Source organism: Mycteria americana, chromosome 2 (genome assembly GCF_035582795.1).
Source record: "Mycteria americana isolate JAX WOST 10 ecotype Jacksonville Zoo and Gardens chromosome 2, USCA_MyAme_1.0, whole genome shotgun sequence".
NCBI classification, from domain to species: domain Eukaryota; kingdom Metazoa; phylum Chordata; class Aves; order Ciconiiformes; family Ciconiidae; genus Mycteria; species Mycteria americana.
In genome coordinates this window covers 55,544,551-55,564,146 of record NC_134366.1, presented here as the reverse complement: position 1 = coordinate 55,564,146, position 19,596 = coordinate 55,544,551, and the positions used below count along the sequence as shown (strand labels likewise).

General features: G+C 41.9%; 1 protein-coding gene across 3 annotated transcripts; it reads left to right on the top strand.

The window, feature by feature from the left end:
- The first annotated feature begins 91 nt into the window (after positions 1-91).
- Positions 92-19,596, top strand: FKBP9 (FKBP prolyl isomerase 9). Of its 3 annotated transcripts, none has more exons than XM_075493488.1 (10): positions 92-108; positions 5,236-5,381; positions 6,000-6,189; positions 6,894-7,039; positions 8,279-8,468; positions 10,775-10,920; positions 12,173-12,359; positions 13,946-14,091; positions 15,634-15,797; positions 17,951-19,596. In XM_075493488.1, the coding sequence occupies exons 2-10, from the start codon at positions 5,294-5,296 to the stop codon at positions 18,131-18,133; spliced, it is 1,440 nt and encodes a 479-aa protein (XP_075349603.1). In that variant the 5' UTR covers positions 92-108; positions 5,236-5,293; the 3' UTR covers positions 18,134-19,596. The 3 variants fall into 3 exon arrangements, with proteins under 3 accessions (XP_075349603.1, XP_075349602.1, XP_075349601.1); XM_075493486.1 differs by lacking the exon at positions 92-108 and adding an exon at positions 1,087-1,405; XM_075493487.1 differs by lacking the exons at positions 92-108; positions 15,634-15,797 and adding an exon at positions 1,085-1,405.

Below are 19,596 nucleotides of genomic sequence, written 5' to 3'. Positions count from 1 at the left end.
AGCTGGGCCCGTGAGCTGTTGTCTTCCCAACTGCGATGCTCAGGCATTTATCGCCACACCAGCTGCCCTGATTTTAGTGGTTTCTTTTCGCAAGTAGTCCACCCGAGTGTGAGTTGTGCTTGTTTAATAATTTATCAATAACAAAATCTTATCGTTGCTGTTTCTTGAATAAATTATATTCCTAGGTGGGCCTGCATTTCCAACCAGTTGCCCCAAACCTGCTGCCATAAAATTCGGTGCTTTTCAAAACTATTGTATTATTTAACTTCATCTTGTTCGGGGTTTGTTGCTTCATATGCAGATACTTAGCTTTTCCATGTTTCTTCATTGAAACCAGTTGGAATAACTGAGAACAAACCTAAGTTCCTCCTCACTGGCGTGTGCAAGATCAACGAGAGAGGAAAAGGGGATAGCTGTCCGACTGGGACACTGGTGTCTTTCCTGGGTGCTTGTCAGGTCGATTTTTTCCGTGTCATTTGCAAAGTTTCCTTGACAGGGTATTGCAAATACCTGTGACAGAACTGGGGCGCGTCAAGCGCGTCAAGCAACACAAAACTTGCAACTTTGGCGTTCTGATCTAAAATGGAACATTTGCGATGAGATTTTAAATCTACGAAGTCGTGCACGGAGTACACGTGCCCTGGTGCAAGCAGGGGAACAAAAAGCCCCGACGCGGAGCTCTGTGATTAATCGGCGTGCGTTATTAATTAAAGTCCATCCCAGGGTATCCGGCACCGCTCCGAAGAGCCGCTGGTAGGCTGCGGGGGCCGCCCGCCTCCCGCCCTGCAGCCAGGAGCGAAGGAGCGCCGGGGAGGGCGGCCCGGGGGCAGCGCCACGTCGCACCGCCGCCCCCCCGCCAGCCCGGGGAGGGGGGACGGACACGCGGGGGCGGGGGGTGGCGGTGCCGGCGCTGCTTCGCTCCGCTCCGCTCCAAATTGGGGCTGCGCAGCCCCGCGGCGGGGGTGGGGGGCGCCGGCGTGGAGGCTGCTCCTCCCCTGTCCCGGCTGCGAGCAGCTTCATCCACGTTTGCAAGTTTGCAGCGGCGGGAGGAGGAGCGGGAGGAGGAGCGGGAGGGCCGGGGCGGGCGGCCTCCTTCCCTGCCTCCTCTCGCCGCCCAGTGCGCCCAGCAGCTGCCCCGCTCGCGGCCCTCCATGGCGGGGCCGGCGGCCGTGCGGCGGCGGGGCCCCGGCTGCGGCGCGCTGCTGCTGCTGCCGGCGCTGCTGGTGAGCTGGGCGGCGTGCCAGGCGCCGCCGGTGCCGGCGGCCGAGCCCCCCTGGGACGGCGCCGACGTCCGCGTCGAGCGGCGCTTCGTGCCCGAGAGCTGCCCGCGGGCCGTGCGGCCCGGGGACTTCGTGCGCTACCACTACCTCGGCTCCTTCCCCGACGGCACCCGCTTCGACTCCAGGTCTGGCTTGCGCCCGCCTCGGGGCTTGGCGGGCAGCCCCCCCGGTTTAGAGTTGCGGCCCCCTTCGTGTGAGGGTGCTCTTCGGGGAGAGGAGGGGAGCGAGCGGTGCTGTCCCCACCAGCGTGTTTTTGTGGGTGTTGGGAGATGGTGGCGCTGGGTGGAGGCTGCGGTTGAGGTTCAGTTCAGGTCCCGCCGCTCTTCTGGCTGCGGCCTGCTGTGGCCCGCGAGCCCTTTTGGGGTGACCAGTGGCAAGCGGGGCAATGCCATACGAGCAAGAGCACAGGATGTCCAGGCCACCATAGGAAGATGACTTTGCCGCGGGCGAAGGGCTGGGGTGTGACTGCTGGGAAGTGGGGGCAAGACCTCTGCAGTGGCTGGGGCCAGGTCGCAGCAGTTTACCTGCCCTGATGGATCCCCACCACGTTCCTCCAGCTGCTTCTCCAAGGCGCTGACTGGGAGCTGTCTGCTTGAAGAGACAAGAAGACCGTAAGGATATTCAGTTAGCGGGAGCATGTATGATATTGCAGTCAGTCACAGTATTCAGTGATTTCCTGCCCATTTCTTTCTGTACGTTTCCTATGTATTCTCCAGGCTCAAACCTACTAGACGCAAAGATTTCTGAATCATCATCTTTACCAGAAAACACAAGAATTATCAGGCTGTGCTTACACAGAAATTTTTGGATAAGTTACCCTTGAAGAAATGTGACCTATGTACAGCGAAGTGTCTGACCACTTTCCTGCTGTTATTTTGGGATTAGGAAGCCTAAATAGTGGGATCAGGAGATTGAGAAGGATGCTGATGTGCTGACAGTTTATTTGTTTTTTCTTGCTTCATTCATTGCTACTGATCAAAGTATTACTCAGAAAGAAACAACAAAGTATATTTTCAGTAATCCTGTGGTAATCTTTCTTGTGCTTCAAGGAAAATCTACAGCCTTAGGGAAATAACTGTCTTTGAAAGTAAGCTCAGCTCTTTCTCTGGAGCTGACTGTACTTCAGTATGCCGGTAGTGCCACTTCACCAGCACTTCTCCAGATAAAGTGCTGGATGCGGTAGCTGGCGGTTCAGCTGGCGTTGGTGCAGTTTCAGTGAAAAAGCACAGCAAGGACAGTGAATTCATTGGCAACTGACAGTCTTGGAAAATAAGTCTTAGCTGCAGATGTGAGGACACGCAAGGAAAGGCAGCATCCTCACTGCTCACTTTACAAATATGTGAAAATTGGAAAACCAGCCATGTGTTCAGAAATGTGTTTCTGATTTCTGCAGATGCATGCTGGGGCTTACTTGTACGCTGAGTTGTACCAGCAAGTTTCTGCACTGAGGCAGTGCACCTGGAGGGACTTCCTAGGTGTTGGCTCTGGTTTAATTCAAAGTTCCTTGTCATTTGGCTCTGAATTATTTGGGGCAGGAACAGGCTGTGCAGAACTGTACAGCGTTTATCTCTTTGGGTCCTCCAAATATCAGTAAATAACAATGGTAGTCTAATCTAACTTGAGTATTGGTATGGCAGTCTTCATTTCAAAAGGGTGCAAAAAGTCAGGTTTGTTCAGCTTGTCATTTTTTTTCTAGATGGCAGCTCATGTTGACATACATTTTTGTTATTCGTTAACTATGGTCTTTTTTTAAGATCGATGACAGTGGTCTATCATGTTAAGATAATGGAAAATTAGGAGGTTTTTATGTTCTGTAGGTTAATGGAAGAAATATTTTGGAGTATATGTTGTAAAATCTTTAGTGTTCCCTGCACAGGAGTTAAAGATTTTCAGTCAATTTATACTAAAATTAGCCTATTAGCCCATTTTTCTACCTGTCAGAATTGCTACCTGTATTTTTTTTTTTATGAAAGTGCTTACCAGCATCAGTTTAGTCAAACACTACTATGAAATCGGTCTAGGAAATACTCCGGGTGTTGAACTGAGCGCAGTTTTACTTTATTTCTTCTTCATCTGCTGAAAATGTTCTTGGGGTTTAAAATTATTTTTCTGTATTTCCAGGTAGAAGGTAGTAATACAGCTCCTCTTGTTAACAGGCTGTTGACAGTCTTAGTAATCATGACTGCATCACGTAAATTAACTAATGTGCCTGTTTATTCTTTTTTTTTTCCCCATCAGTATTTACATTTTTATTTCCGTGGCCATAAAATGATTTCCATTTTTAAGTATGAGTTTAATTGCCTAGTCATCTGCTGTGAATTTGGTAAATTCCTTTAATAGAACCTAATTTTGCTTAGTTTTAAGGAATGTGCAAAGTCAGTCCTGCAAAGCTGCATGATCTGTTCACTGCCTTGTTCAGTTCTCTGCTTAGCATCAATGTTTTCTTAATTGTAGGTTTATTTTTGGCAAAAAAAAGGTCTTCTGTTTTAAGTCCATCCCAGATGTATTGCCAAGCTTTGTCAATCGCTACAAAATACCACTTTGGGGGGTTTCTTAGAACCTATTAGGTTCTTAGTCTTAACATCTTAATTATGTTTTTGTGTGTATAATAGAATTTGTCAGGAGCTAATTTAAATATTTTCCATCCTTGCCTGGGAGTAGGAATATTTGTGCAACCAAAAGTGAATGGTCTGTATAGAGAGTTGTCTATTTTAAGGGAAATGCTTGACAGAAAAAAAATGATCGAGTAAACAGAGAGATCACTCAGTAAAATATTTGAGGGATTCGAGGCTCTGGGACTGTTAGGAGGCTCAGTATGTTGTGGAAGTGATGTGTACAGTCTTCGAAGGAAAGTTTGACATAATTTCCCTAGCGATATCTAGCTACTGGCTGCTTTCCAGAATATTTGAGCAGGCAAAGAGGCACAAACCTTTTTTTTTAATTATGTTTTCCAGTGCTGCCTTTTATCGAGGGGGGGGGACGGACACGGATGTCCTTTAAATTATAAAAGGAATTTGAGAAAATGGAAGCAGTAAAAGCTTAAAAATAGGCACAAAGCTTTTGAAATGCTTCCTGCCATGTGTTTACACATCACTTAAAAAAAAATTAAATAACAGCAGTAATTCAGGCACAGCAAAGTGGGGTCATTGTGTGGATTTAAGGTGGTCAAACTAACCACGTAAGGTAATGTTAGTGTTCTGCTGTGGTAACACTGCTGCTCTCTGAGGAAAACTTCATTATCATTTAAGCATAATTTCTTTTACCGTTCAAATATTCATATCTTATCACAGTGGAAGATCATTTCACTAGCTATCTTGATTCTTGGTCTGGCAAACTTGCTGTTTAAAGTACAACTCTATTTTTTGCTGTTTAAATCTTAATGACACAAGAGCTGGGAATGTGAAGAAAATAAGTAACCAGTTGGAGAAAATAAATAACCAACTGGCCTTTTTGAGCAATAGCTGTGAGATTTGCATCTTTTTCCCTTTCCTCTTTTCCCACAGAGAAGCGCCCACCATGATGTCTCACGTCGTAAAGCTTATCGATCTCGCGTAATATTTTTGTGGTGTTACTCACCAAAATCAATATGCTGAGATCCTACTATGGAAGCAGTCATCCTTTCATGTCTTGTAATAGTCTTTACTTTTTTTTTCTCATCCGTAATTTTCCAGTGCTGCTTATAGTGTTAGTGTGTAAATTAGCCATTTGTAGTTATGGGCTTCGGGTGCCTGCAGTGTACATCGCACACTGCTAGAATGCGTTTCAGGTAGACGGTGAGCAGGGAACAGAAGGAGAGCTGGGTTGAAGTCTCAGAAACATTTGGATTCACCTGTTCTCTTAGCAGCTGTCTCGCGACAAAGTTATGCTAACAGGGCAAGGGCTTAAACTCTCAAAAAAATAGTGGAATAGTGGGTAAGTGAACCGCTAATGTTTTTGCCTGCTTTTCCTCCTTTAGCTATGACAGGGGATCCACATTCAATGTGTTTGTGGGAAAAGGTCAACTTATTGCTGGGATGGACAAAGCTCTGGTCGGCATGTGCGTGAATGAGCGGCGGTTTGTGAAAATTCCTCCCGAGCTCGCCTACGGAAATGAAGGTGTCTGTAAGTACAGCACCGGGCCAGTGAATAGCTGGTTGTGCGAGTGATTCAGCAGAGCAGATAGAAAATGGAGTCACAGAAGAGAAGTGTAGAAATTGCAAGTAGTGAATTTCAGAGAGGTTCTCCCCTGCTCAGGGGTCTTTGTTAAGCCTCTAGCCTAGCTAATCGCTCCAGGCTTCTTCTGCATGCGGAAGGAAGAGCTGTTGACTGTAGAATACCTTCAGCATTCCTTTCAGTATACTATTTCCTTTAGTATACTAAAGTCAACTATTTATTTCTACCTACCTCACTGTTAAATAGTTACTGTGTTTTGGCATTGCAGTGCTGCACAAGGTCTTGTCAGTGCCAAAAGCAGCTTTGCTCTGCAGACTCAGAGGCAACAAATGCTAAATCAAGAGCAGTTTGTCTGATGGACATATTTGATAACAGTTCATGTTGCCAGATTCTCCCCCACCTTATGTAGCTGTGATGGTGACAAGGGGACAGGGGGATTATAAGCACAAAAAGGAGTAGGTTGTACATCATGCATTTTATTTAGGGAATGCGTAAATTGGTTCCCTTTTCACTTACATCCTGTAGAAAAAGGGAAATACAGCTGCTTGTGTTGTTTTGGTTTTGCAGCTGGTGTGATACCTCCCAATGCTGTGCTCCATTTTGATGTGCTTCTGATCGATCTCTGGAACTCAGAGGACGAAGTGCAGGTTCAGACTTATTTCAAGCCTGAGAAGTGTCCTCGGACAGTCCAGGTGTCTGACTTCGTACGATACCATTACAATGGAACGTTCTTAGATGGGACTCTGTTTGATTCAAGGTAGGCAGCTGGGTTGTGTGTCTTTGTGTCTTTTAACAGGTATCTGATGTCACTTTAAACCATCACTTCCTCCCCCTTCACTGGTATAACAATTAATACTAGTTGCCCAGAAAGGCAAGAAATGAAAGCTAGCATCATATGAGTGTCAGTAGTTTATTCAGGGATTATGGGACAGCAGTACTGACTCAAAGCAATAAAATAGTACATCATTCCTGCGTGAGCATTACCAGCCCAGATCCTTTCTTTTTTAAAAATTTCATTCCCTGTATCTATATTACTATTTATTGCAGTCACCTAATAGTTTTTATAACCACTGCAGCATAGCTATTCAAGTTAGATACAAGCTTTATAAACTAAGTAGAGTTCATGGTGAAATTGAGCTACTAACACTTTCATACTGAGATTTTAAGTTTACAGCATGTGTACTTCATTAAAGTTGTGTGGAAAATTATGCTTTAATAACAGCTGCCATTATGTTTGTGAGCCACTTTTCAAAACCTCTGTTAGGTTCCTGAAATAGCTAAGCACTCTGGAAAACACTACCCAGCCAGCCCTTGGTAAATCAAGGAGCAATATTTTTGGAGTAGCAAGTTGTGAGTTACATTGTGCATAGTGTGTGGCTTTTGAAGATTAATATTGTGTGGCAGTCTGACATTTGGTTGTGGGGTTTGGGTTGTTGGTTTTTTTTTTTTTTTCATTTTTAGCCATAATCGGATGCGAACTTATGATACCTATGTGGGAATTGGATGGCTGATTCCTGGTATGGACCAGGGTCTCTTGGGAATGTGCGTAGGAGAGAAGCGCATTATCACAATACCACCTTTCCTGGCATATGGAGAAGAAGGAGACGGTAAAAGTTATTCTTTTTTTTTTTTTTTTTTATCCAAGTCATCCATATTTTAGAACAAACTTGTACTCTGTGTATTTTAAATTTACGGGCAGCATTATTACTCATTTCAGACAGATGGAACAAAGTGATGGAAAGAGAAGTTCAAAATGTATTATGTACTGGATTGGACTGATTAGAAAGTGAAAGATTTTTTAAAAAATGTAACCAATAGGTTGCTTAACAGACATATTGTTGATACAACTGTAATCTTTATATACTGAAATTTTATTTCATTCAGAGAATATAATCTGTGATTAATACCTAGTGACTCCAAAAACTGGAAGTCAGTTGACTGCATAATTCTTTCAATGACTGCCACAGAGAGCACAAAACTTTTGAAAAAAGGAAAATGTATTTTTAGTTCCAATTTTGTTTTTTTTTTTTTTTTTTCTGCAACCAATGCCCTAGTAATAACTGTGGGATGGATTAATTGTCCTGTGAGACTGTATGCAGCCTGCAGGTCATACGTAGAGGTCCTCATGTTAAATGAGGGGGCAGTTAGGTATAGTTTGAGGTGGTTCCTTAAATTGTTTCTCTGCTCTCATGTTTAAGAATGTGTCTGTGGTGTACAAGGTTTTGTACCCCTTCCATGACTTCATAACCATTAACTGTGATAGCCATCTCCATGGATAACCAAACTTTGTGGAGTTACGTTTTAAAATTTTGCCAAGATCTAGAGCTCAATGGTTCTCAGTCAAAGCAACCCACACTATAATTTGTGTACAGATGAAAAGGTACTTTTTCACTGAGATACTCTGTTTACCCTTCTTCAACTTCCATCATGTGGTCTCCTGTTTTGATATTACCAGGATGGGAAGAGCAGATGTACCAAATTCGTATTCTGATGGTTATTTTATGCAGTTTCATGAAGTGTGTTGGAAATACTGGTAGACTAAACCATGCAGCTCAGATGGAGCTGGTGTATGTTGACTAAGATGGATGTTGCTGAAGAGGCTGTTGTTTTTGGTGAGGCAGTGCCATCACAATAGGAACAGAATGAAATAATTGAGTTGGAGATTAAGTGACAAACCCACACATGAAACAAAAAACAGCTGACTAGAAGCAGATTACGCTAATTTATTTTGGGAGGGGAGGTGCCTGATATTTGGCAGTAGGTTACTTTTCTTCAACAAACATGTTTAAGCTCATTGTAGAACATCAGCTCTTTCTTACCCATTTTCTGCTCTAACACTTCTGTAGGTAAGGAGATCCCTGGCCAAGCTTCTCTCGTCTTTGATGTGGTTTTGCTAGATCTCCATAACCCCAAAGATGGTATTACTATTGAGAACCAGCATGTGCCTGAATCTTGCGAGCGGAGAAGCCAGACAGGAGACTTCCTCCGATACCACTACAACGGCACACTTTTGGATGGCACATTGTTTGATTCCAGGTAACTGAACCATTCAGCCCTACAGATCCCATTTCCAGTTTGGCTCGTCTGTCTTGTCGACATATACACCCAAATACAATTCTTTGCTTTTCCTTCCTTTTTGGAATTTGTGGGTGGAGTTGGGGTCTTGTCTTCTTAAAAAACTCATAGAAACCTTTTCAGTATGGGAAGGAAGACGAAGACCTATTTTGTATTCTGACAGTATCACAGACGCCATCTAGGGGCGGCGATCCACCTGGTGAAGCTACGTATGCTTTAGACACTCCTGTCTGAAGACTCTTTGCCCCATAGAGTTTATCTGCCAAATAGGGAATACTCCTGAAGAGAGAGAAAATAAATATGATTCCCATTTTATGTCCTGAGAATTGTGAGTCAGTGAGGTAGTGGGTAGTTTGAGGTTAATCTCAGGACAGCCTTTCCCTTTGTACTTGAAAACTGTTTTTATTTTGAAGGCTAATGTCTTTCAAGACTGAATTCAGCAATGGGGTTTCTGTGATAAAGGAAGAGGGGTTGCTGTCACTTCAGATTCAAAGCTCTCTGGGCACATGAGCCTCATGTACAGAATTATACTATGAATAATACCCTTGTAGCTTCCTGGCACTTTTGTTGCTCTTTAATGAGCAGTACTTTACTTCCACACTCCAGCTTTCAGAACAGCTGGCACAAGTAGCTAAAAAGAGTTGAAAATGAGCCACTGTAAAATGTTTTACAAAATAAACTAATGAAATTTTTTTTCGTACTTCTACAACTGCTGCAAGCTGAAGATCAGGATCAGTTTCCAAAGATTAGCTGAGTAGTATGCCATGTGTGCTACTTCCCATGAGGAGTAGTCAGGGAATTGTATCTCATGTAATTGAATTGAGATGCGGTAAGGTTTGGAATCAACCTTGACCTCCCCATTCAGCTACCCAGCTTGGTGGGAGGATAGAAAGCAGGAGACCTGCGTCAACAGCCATCACTGTAGACCTTCATTTACAGCTTACAAAAACTTTAAGTTAAGAACTTTAAGCTTATCCACAGTGCACCTGCCCAGAATCTCTTTTTTTTTTGAGATGTAAATGAGTATTGTCTGTAGTAATTAAACAATTTTTGAAAATGGCTGTAGTATTTATATTAGCATTGTTGTCAGTAAATAGTAATAAATGCTTTGTGGACAGCAGCCTCTACATCATTCTAAAGCTCTGACAGAGGGCTTATTTGTTAGAGTGTTGTATCCTGGATTCCTGCCGAATTTACAAGAAAGGCCAATATCTAACAAGTATCTATGAAGAAATAGAGCAGCTAACAATGGTTATTGAAAGCCTTGGAGCTGGTCAGGAAAAAAATTCTCACTAGTATAGGGAGCATGCCAAAAGCACTGTGAATGGCTGGGGTCGAGAGCTCTAATAATCTTTTCCTTCATTTTTTTCCTCTGCAATATTCAGCTGCAGAACTTCCCCTGGGCAGCTCACCCAGGGCTGTCTGGACTTAGAGTAGTTGAATAAACCTCTGAATTACATCAGGGTCTATATTGGTCTTGCTCTTTCCTAGAGTCACCTCGTAAAGATGAATTAAAACCTTTCTGCCTTCCCTTCCTTGGGTTCTACCTTCATGTAGTATGCCTTGAAGAAAGGCAGAAGATGGACACATCCTTGTAGTAAACATCATTATTCATTGTAGGCTTGTTTTATTCTACCATTAGGTGTTGAAGCAGGTCCTTCAACCTACGTACCAGTGATTGGCATAGTTTGGAAGGGAGGGTAGTATTGATACTATTTTGTTGTCATGACTCATTTTAATTCTGTGCATCCCAGGAGAACCTATTTATCCCACTCCTGCTTATAGTAGTTGAACTACATAGCTGTGGTTGCAAAATGAGATAGTCTGAAGGGTGTCTCATGAAAATGAACGTAAACTATATCTAGTTGATAAGCACTTACAAAAGTAGAATCGGGGCAGAGGAAAATTTAAAGGGGAGAAAGCTTTTTTTTTCCCCGGTTACTTATCAAAATAGGTTTTCTGTTTAGTCTAAAATACATAAATAGGTGAGATTTTCTTTCAAGATATAGTAGAAATGTATTTGCAAATAAGCTGTTCCCTAGGCAGGGTCCCAGTACTGGTTAATAAATGACTCATACATCACTGACTGATGAAGCTTGGTGGCCTAGAGTCATTGAACATGGTGATTGCATTGTGCCTCTCTGGTGCTAGTTAATGACTGTGTGTTTGACTTTAATTGGTTTAAGAATTATATTGCAGACCTATTGCAAGATCCTGTGTTTTCTTGAGTACACCTGACACTGCTAAAATGCAGGTATTTTCCATAGCTATTCACGAAATCGTACCTATGACACCTATGTGGGGAAAGGTTATGTGATTGCTGGAATGGATGAAGGTTTGCTAGGTGTATGCACTGGTGAAAAAAGAAGAATAATAATCCCCCCTCATCTTGGATATGGAGAAGAAGGAAGAGGTGAGCTTGACTTTTCATTCAAGTCTTCCATAATTAATGATGTTTCCTTTATTGTTTAGTGCATCTGTGTGTAGTTCCATATTTTTGGCATTTGAAAGGCTTCTGAATTAGTTCATTATTTTGTGGGCATGCAACCGACAGGATTACACCTTTGTGTAATTGCAAATTATTTTGCAAATTGCAAATTTGCAAATTGCAAAATTATTTTAATTAACAAAATAGGTAGGACAATAAGAACGCAGAACAATCTCACATGTAATTGGTAACCTGAACTCATTTGGATAATCAGTGTTTCAGACAGACTGGTACTTGGATGCCAGGAGCTCTGCAGCATGAGATCTTCCTTCCTGTCTGTCTTAACAAGCTCTGTATGCTAAAAGAATTCATCGTGTTAAGTTTTCTTCCCCGTTCCTTCCACAGCCACAGGTTTTGTGGACTCCTAAGCCGCCTCTGTAAACGGTGGATGCATGTAACAGCAAAGTATCTGTGTATGTATGACATACAATTAACATTCCTTTGGGAAAACTCATTAATACGTAAAAAGATTGCTGTGAGAGGTTGAATATGATAACCCTTCTAGCCGATCACAGTTTTATGGATGGTGTTTCAGAAGTAACCTCCTGGGATGTTATTTGGAAAAAGTGACTTAGAAGAAAAGCCTCTCTTCTGAGAATGCAAATTCTATGCTGTTGATTTGGAGATTAGACTCCTCTACCAATAAAACCCACTCCTGGGTCTGGATGTGTCTGTCAGTCCTGGTAATGCAATTGCACACTGTCCTGGGAAGGGGGGGAAGAAGTTGCTTGCTATCAGGACATTTTAAGGAAATGTAACCTTTTAGACATAATGGCATTCCTTGAAGCATGGGAAGTCCTATGAGAATTTTGATGATCAATAATGATTTGGTACCTGAAACACAAATCAGTCATTTAGGATGGTCACAGGAAATATTGGCTATTGCTTCATTTCCGCATAATTTTCAGATTCAGAATAATGAAAATTTTTTCCTTCCCTGTTGAGCTGAGTGCGTGTTTAGTGCTTTTCCACTGATTCTCTTTCCTACATTGGATGCAGCTTGCATCTGCTGCATACAAAGGAGATGTAATCCTTTTAATTCTGAAAAAGAAGAGCAAAATGACTCAGTAGCAGACACAGTGCGAATACATACTCCTACAGGGTGCAGTACCTGGTCATCATAAGCCTGTTTGGGTACCATTTCTTTCTCTACTTGCCTAATTTGCTTCCTATTTAGGAAAGATTCCAGGATCTGCAGTGCTGGTCTTTGACATCCACGTGGTTGACTTCCACAACCCCTCAGATTCCGTCAGCATTACTGTTAACTACAAACCTTCCAACTGCACCGTACTGAGTAAGAAGGGAGATTACTTGAAGTATCACTACAATGCTTCGCTCCTGGATGGTACTTTGCTAGACTCAACGTAAGTATATCACCTGATAAAGAAAATGTCCCTAGCAGCTGTGAAAGCAGAATGAATTGCCTGCAAAGTGGGCTGGTGGGGAATAAAGAATTTTTAAGTGAAAAATTGAGTATTTATGTAGAATGCATTTTTCTTTTTATGTCTGCCTGCCTAAGATATATAGGAGGAGGAAAAGAAAAAGACAATCTGTCATACTATAATGAAAAAACTGGGAACAAAGAGGATGTAGGAGTGTGTTGGAGAAGAACATAAACACTACAGGCGGAGTGATGAAATAGGTTGTCTGCATGGCAGTCTGTTTGAACAGGCTAATTCAGGTGTCTAGGCCAGTCACAGTAGAACAATACAGGGCTCTGCATGAATGAACTGTCCAAGTGTATTAAGTTTCTTGGTAGGATTTGCACTCTGCACTGATTCAGTGCACCTGAGAGAGATCTGGTAGAGGTATTCGGTGTAGTCTTGTTAAAGCTAGCTTGATTTCTAGTAAATGGTGTTTTATAGTAAATGTGTTTTATAGTAAATGGCCACCGTCATGTCTGTACCACACATGGGTGCTAGTTTTCCTGTATTGTAGTGTTGCAGTAAGTGTCAGCATGGAGAAACTCTCAGAGGGCTTGATCATGACTGTGATTATAATGTTCCTTTTCCTCCTTCCTGTTGGCAGTAGGTTTATGAGGGAAGCAGAGATTGCTCCAGTCTGTCTCATACAGAACTAAAGTGAGCCCATTTTGCTCTTTGCTGCAGCTACAAGAATACTTCTGCTAGCTTTTTTTCTGCCTTCATCTTTTGGATAGCACAAGTCATGTAAATAATATTTTATTTTTGGAAGGGAAGTTGGGAAAAGCTATTTTTAAACCAGTTGTAATTAGACATAGGAAGCAGCTCATAGTTTTCACAGTGTACACAATGGCTTGCAGAGCTGAAAAGCTGGCTTACATTGAAGCACATGGTGTGATGCTGTAGGCAAGTATGTATGCAAGTAACATGTTTGGCTTCAACACACCTTTTATATGGCAGGAATGCTCAATTCCCATTTTGTAGTAGGAACCAAGGGATGTTGAGACTGTCTTATGCAAAGCAGTTTATAGAGAATCAAAGATCATGAATCTTGTGCTCCTACTTTTAAGGCTGACCTCCTAGCCACTGAATTGTTTTCTTTCAAAATAATACTCTGTTGTACAAGCATGTCCTGCAGTGGTACAGCCAAGCCAAATAACCAAAGAAAGGAGACAGACAGAAGATAGGGTCCTGCTGTTGTGACACATACTGAGTAAAAAGTCTTAACACAGCACGCTCGGCTTTTAGAAGCACAATACATGTTTAACTTCTGAGGTTTTTAACTCGTGATAATTTCTGATTTTAGAAATGAGCTACCAGCAGCTCTGTTTCGTGTTGGCTGTAGGTTGCTACCTTGAGAACAACTTTGGGTAATTGCTTGGTAGAACAGAGCATTGGGCATGAAGTTAATTTTTGGTAGTGACAGGGCACTAACTAGAAACTGCTATTTCTGTGGTAATTTTGAACAACAGAAACTCTCTATTGTACGTTGAGGTTTTTTTATCTTTACCCCACCCCCTCTCCTCCAGACATAGTCTTGGCAAGACCTACAACATAGTTCTGGGATCTGGACAGGTGGTGGTGGGGATGGACATGGGCCTTCAAGACATGTGTGTCGGGGAACGACGAACAGTCGTTATTCCACCTCATCTTGGTTACGGAGAAGATGGAGTTGGTAAGTGAAACCTATTGCACATCCACTTAGCACCTCTTGAGTAACTGAAACACAAGTATGCATGTTTTGTTACTTGCTATGTGTGAGGACATAAGGTGAGTGTCTCTTAACTGCTTGAATGGGATTTTTTTTAGAGGTTTTTAATTTCATTATTTTAGACAACCCCCCCCATTCCCCAGTGAACGTACTGTCTATGTTGCATTTTAAGTCATACTGTTACTGTGGCTAATATAAAGACCATCCTAGTACAAAAGGGAACATGGGCCCCCAGTAATGTTGCCTTGTCAAAATGGAAAGCTCCAGGCACTCCTGTGTTGCAGAGGGATGTAAACACGGTTCTCCATGATAGGGAATTGGGTACTCACGCTTGGACATGCGACATGTTATTCAGGAAACAAAACTGAAGGGGACTGTTCAGCACTAATATGTTAGCAAATTCAAATAAAACTCAAAATTCAGAAACTATATAAACTGAATTAAAGATGTGCAGCAGTGTACTGGTGCTGTTGAAACCCCAACACCAATACATTTCAGGTAGTTTGCTCTGTGTTAGAGCATCGAGGCTTATACATTTTTAATGACAGGGACAACAATAATAAAAAGACCAATATAGAAGTGACAAGAACTCTAACCTCCCGGTATGTGTGATTGTTGCTCATCTTCTGAGTTAAAAGACTCGAGGGAAAGGAGTCTATTGGGAGATCACCACGATCAACACACTCTTGATATGTATGGAAACAGTTGCATAAGTTGCAATGTTCTTTGAATACCTCAAGAACAGTTTGTGTTTTATAAAGACTGTCTGTCAGGCATCACATGCCAAGAGAATCAATTTGTGATAAGAGATAAAGAAGCATTTTCACTTGTACCTGTCTTCCATGAAAAATTACGAGTGTTATAGATGCAAAATTTTATACTGTTATATGAAATTGTGTAGTTATCTATAATAAATTGAAAAATTCCTCATAACATAAAAAGTCTGCTGTGTTAAAAAAACGTTATAAACGCACCTGTCGTAGGCATTTGCCATCATTCAAATTGCATTCGATATACATGGTCTGAAACTTTGCATGGTTGTTAGTGTTTTGGTATATACCCAGATATCTGAAGAGATTGCTCTTGTTTGCTACTGGACAGAAGTTAGAGGTGACCTCAGTTTTATTTTTCAAGGATAAATTAAACTCCTTCCATGGTTTCATTGAGGTAACAACCCAAGCTGTTGCTACACTGTTGAGTCTATCAGTAGCACCTTGATACACAGTGTATTGGCGAGAGAAAGGAAAATTGATTCATTCCCACAGTTTTACCTTTATAAGTAAAAAAAAATGGATGCGGTTTTATTATGAAAGCTTCCTTTATGTTTTTTTCACCTCTGCTGAGGTGAGCAGGAAGGTTTGGTGGACTTGGGATCACAGGTCTTGGGGATCACTGTAGACAAGCACCTGTTGGAGCAGGAAGATAAATTTAATTATGGATTAAAAGGAAATATACTCTTCAGTATAAGTGAGGATAAATACCCCTCTTTGCCATTTGTTGTGACAGAAGGCGAAGTGCCTGGTAGTGCTGTATTAGTTTTCGACATCGAACTGCTGGAACTGGTGTCTGGCTTGCCTGAAGGGTACATGTTTGTATGGAATGGTGAAGTCTCTCCCAATCTTTTTGAAGAAATAGACCAGAATCATGATGGAGAGGTTCTTTTGGAGGAGGTAAGCTGAGGCAATGAAAACACTTGCAGTGGTTTTCTCCTACCACCATCAACTCAGATGTTGAAGAATGGGGTCTCTTCTCCTCTCCTCCTCCTCTTCTCCTCCTCTTCTCACATGGTGTTTGTTGTCAAGTTAACAGGAAGGCAACGTGTCAGTTAAAACATGATGATTTAGCTTTAGAGATAGAACCAAAAAGAAAAAAGAAATGTAAGAATGTCCATACTACTTAAGACCAGTTACTGTTGGGGTCTACTGCTGTGGTCAACAACAGATAACTTAGGGCACGGGTATAAGAGGCAGAGTTAGTATTCAGCGATCCTTCACTGTATCAGCCTTCACAGTGTCTGTTAACTGGAGGTTTATGGTGAATTCTTGAGCCAAAGCTGAGCCTGCAGGAGTGCATCCAGGAACTGGCTAATCACTTCTGGAGCCTGGCAGTGCCTGTGGCCACTCCTTCTGTGGGTGAATTTTGTGCTGTGTGAACAAGTCCTTCCCCTTGCTTGCTTTTAAAATCTGCAGTGTGAGAATGTCGTTGCGTGCCCTAATTGAAAGCCGCTTGCCTTTGCCACACCATCTCTGATAATATAAACCTCTGTGAGGTTTTCCTCTGCGTTTTCTCTTAACTGAGGAGTTCTGGTTTTTTATTCTTTTCTTCAGTCTTCTTTGTCACCTTTCTCTATCGTTCTGTTTTCTGTCCTTGCTTGTTGGAGTAGCGCTGCCTGCAGCTCTCAGGATGCAGGCTGTGGACCTGTGGAACAGCATGAGATGCCTTCCAGCATTTTAACAAGCCAATGGGGTAAAATCAAAATCTTGTTTTCACTCTTCCTAGCACACTCTTCCACCTCTTTGTTTTCCTTCTTTCTCCAACTCCTGTCTTGTGTTTACCTCCACTTCTGTCCTTGCAGAGAAGAAAAGGAGGTTGTAGAGAGGAGGTTGTGGAAAGGTGGGCGTTGGTCTCTTCTGCCAGGTAACAAGCGATAGGACGAGAGGGAATGGCCTCAAGTTGCGCCAGGGGAGGTTTAGACTGGATATGAGGAAATCTTACTTCGCTGAAAGGGTTATGAAGCATTGGAAGAGGCTGCCCAGGGAAGTGGTTGAGTCGCCATGCCTGGAAGTCTTTCAAAGACGTTTGGATGAGGTGCTTGGGGACATGGTGTAGTGGTGGTCTTGGTAGCGTTAGGTTTAGGGTTGGACTCGAGGATCTTAAAGGTCTTTTCCAACCTATATGATTCTGCGATTCTGTGGAAAGGGCTTTTATCAGTCTAGAGAATGAGTGAGGTGGGATGCAACTGTTGATACCCACATCCTTCTGGTCACCAAGCAAGGAGGAGAAGGAGAAGCCAAGGAGATAGGAGAGGATGCTTGGCCCAAAAGGCATAAATGAATGTCAGAAATAGCTCTCGCTGCCGAAGCGTATTGAACAAGTAGCACCAGAGATAACAGTAATTGGCAAAATTGTGTTTGATGATAGACTTTCTGTTATTGGAAAGCCAGCAGTATGACTTCTGTCAGATGTTGTCTAATCACCTTGAATAACTTCATCATTTGTATAAAGAAACAGATTTTTAGGGAAAACTAACCTTGTAACCGTGAAACCTTTTCATCCCTCTTCCCCCTTCCCCCACCAAAGTCATGGGAGTCGAGTCGAAGGCATAATGCCTGAAGCTACTTTAACAAATCTCATGGTATCCTGACACTTAAAGTCTCATTTCTGTGTTTCATTCTTTTTTCTTGTGTTGTTTCTTGTAAATACTTTGTTGTTTTACAGTGTGAGCTTCTGGTATCAGCATGTGGAATTAAACCCCTTCCCTCCATATAGATCTGTTCCTGTCACCCTCTGTTCAACTCATCTTCCCCCTAAATTATGAAAAAGAACTTTTCTTGTTATGGGTCCAGGACCCACTGGAATAAATGAGGAAATCACTCTTTCTGGAGCTCAACAGGGATTTAACCTCACATGTCTGTCCTAATTAGTTCAATTTAGGTTGTAAGCTTCATAGGATAGAAACGGTGTACTTTTATGTACACTTACTATTAAAGTAAGTAAAATGCTAAATAGTTAACAACAAATAAATGCTACTTTTGTAAATAGTCTTCAGTGTTAAATGGCTGTTTCATTGTGAGCTGTTTTCTCCTCCTTTCCCTCCACCTAGTTTTCAGAGTACATTCAAGCTCAAGTCGATTCTGGCAAAGGAAAACTGGCTCCTGGTTTTGATTTTGAAAAGATTGTTAAAAATATGTTCACCAATCAAGACCGGGATGGAAATGGTAAAGTTACCGCTGAAGAATTCAAGTTGAAAGACCAGGAGGCCAAAGAGGAACACGATGAACTGTAAAGCTAAGAAAAAAGAAGAGTCCTGAGCTGACCTACTGTTCGAACGCGTGTACTGGAAGAGGTTTCAGCAAGCATGTTTCTGAAAGGTTAGCACTCAGCTAGCCTGTGTCTGCCTGTGCCTATGTGCTGGTAGGCTGTTAAAATAGGAAGAGATTTTCAGTTGGAATTGTTAGGTATATTGGAAAAAAAGTGTTAAGTGCCTCAAGATAGGATGTATAAACGGATAAAGAGTGTACTGCCGTATGTGGTGTCATGAACCACGTGGTCTGTTTTTATGCTAAAGATTAGAAGTCATCGTTGAACAATACACAGTCACTTGGATGGATGGATGGATGGTAGGGAGAAAACTTACTGAGTGCTTTTAAAAGAGTTTTAAAAAACCTTCTGTATCCAAAATATTTCTGCAGGAGAACAAACCAGAAAATATTCCCCATGAAAATGACCTGTAAAAATTATCAGACATTGAGCCCAGTTCCCTTCAGAGGGCATGAGCACTCTTTCCACTAACTGAACAAACTCATAAGAGTATTTGCCAGCAGGAACTCCGATTTGCAAATTGCAGAACATGCAAATGATAGCTATGCCATTGCAAAATTTCCATAAGCTGTGAATTAAATTAAACGGCCTAGAATTGTAACTCTGTATGTGCTGGGTTTTTACCTTCTTAAATAAAAGTTTGCTACCATCTGTACCATATTTAATTGATAACCTTGACTCTTCTTGCTGGCCTGTTGAAACAGTGTTCCGATTCCCAAACCTTTCTAGTTGCAACCTTATTTATAGTTTTGTTAGACTTTAAATATTAGTATTATGGGTCCAAATACTGTCATAAATACTGGATAAATTGATTTTGTGTTGGGCTTCTGCCTCCTATTTTGGGAATTGTTAGACTAAGGAGTAAGTACTTAGAGCTTATGCAGCAGAGCAGTCTGGCATGGCGGACAAACAAAATGACAGTGATAGAACCAAGACGTAGACCCATCTGTTTATGCCTGCAAATGTTCTGGCCTATCCCTCAATACAAAATCAGCCCTGGGAGTGCTGTTTAGATTATGTGAACTCTTGAGACAATCACCCATTAGATCTGTAAATGTAGCAAGCTGTTTAATAGAAAATACACTAAACGGACATATTTTTCTGGAAGGCCGCGTGATTCCCTCTCAGTACACTACATGTAAAGAGTACAAATACATATAGTGCGACACTGTCAAAGACAAGTAGAAAGGGAGTTGAGTTTCCATTATATGCTTTGTGTCTAGTTTCTTGCCTTTCTTGATCTGTACATGTGGGTTGTAAGCTCCCTGAGATGCTCTTTTTAAAAACTGGTATTTCAGTTGGATGAAAACATTTTGTATTGGGTTTTAATACAGTTGTTCTAGAAAGTGCAGTGAAATATTTTTTTTGAGTTTGATACCATTAAATGTTGGATAACTGATCTTTTTGTTAAATAAAACGTTGATCAAC

Coding starts and splice junctions, on each gene's coding strand:
- FKBP9 (XM_075493486.1), top strand. CDS start 1,152: ATGGCGGGGCCGGCGGCCGTGCGGCGGCGGGGCCCCGGCTGCGGCGCG. Junction 5,382..5,999: donor CTACGGAAATGAAGGTGTCT/GTAAGTACAGCA, acceptor TTGGTTTTGCAG/CTGGTGTGATACCTCCCAAT. Junction 15,798..17,950: donor GAGAGGTTCTTTTGGAGGAG/GTAAGCTGAGGC, acceptor CCCTCCACCTAG/TTTTCAGAGTACATTCAAGC.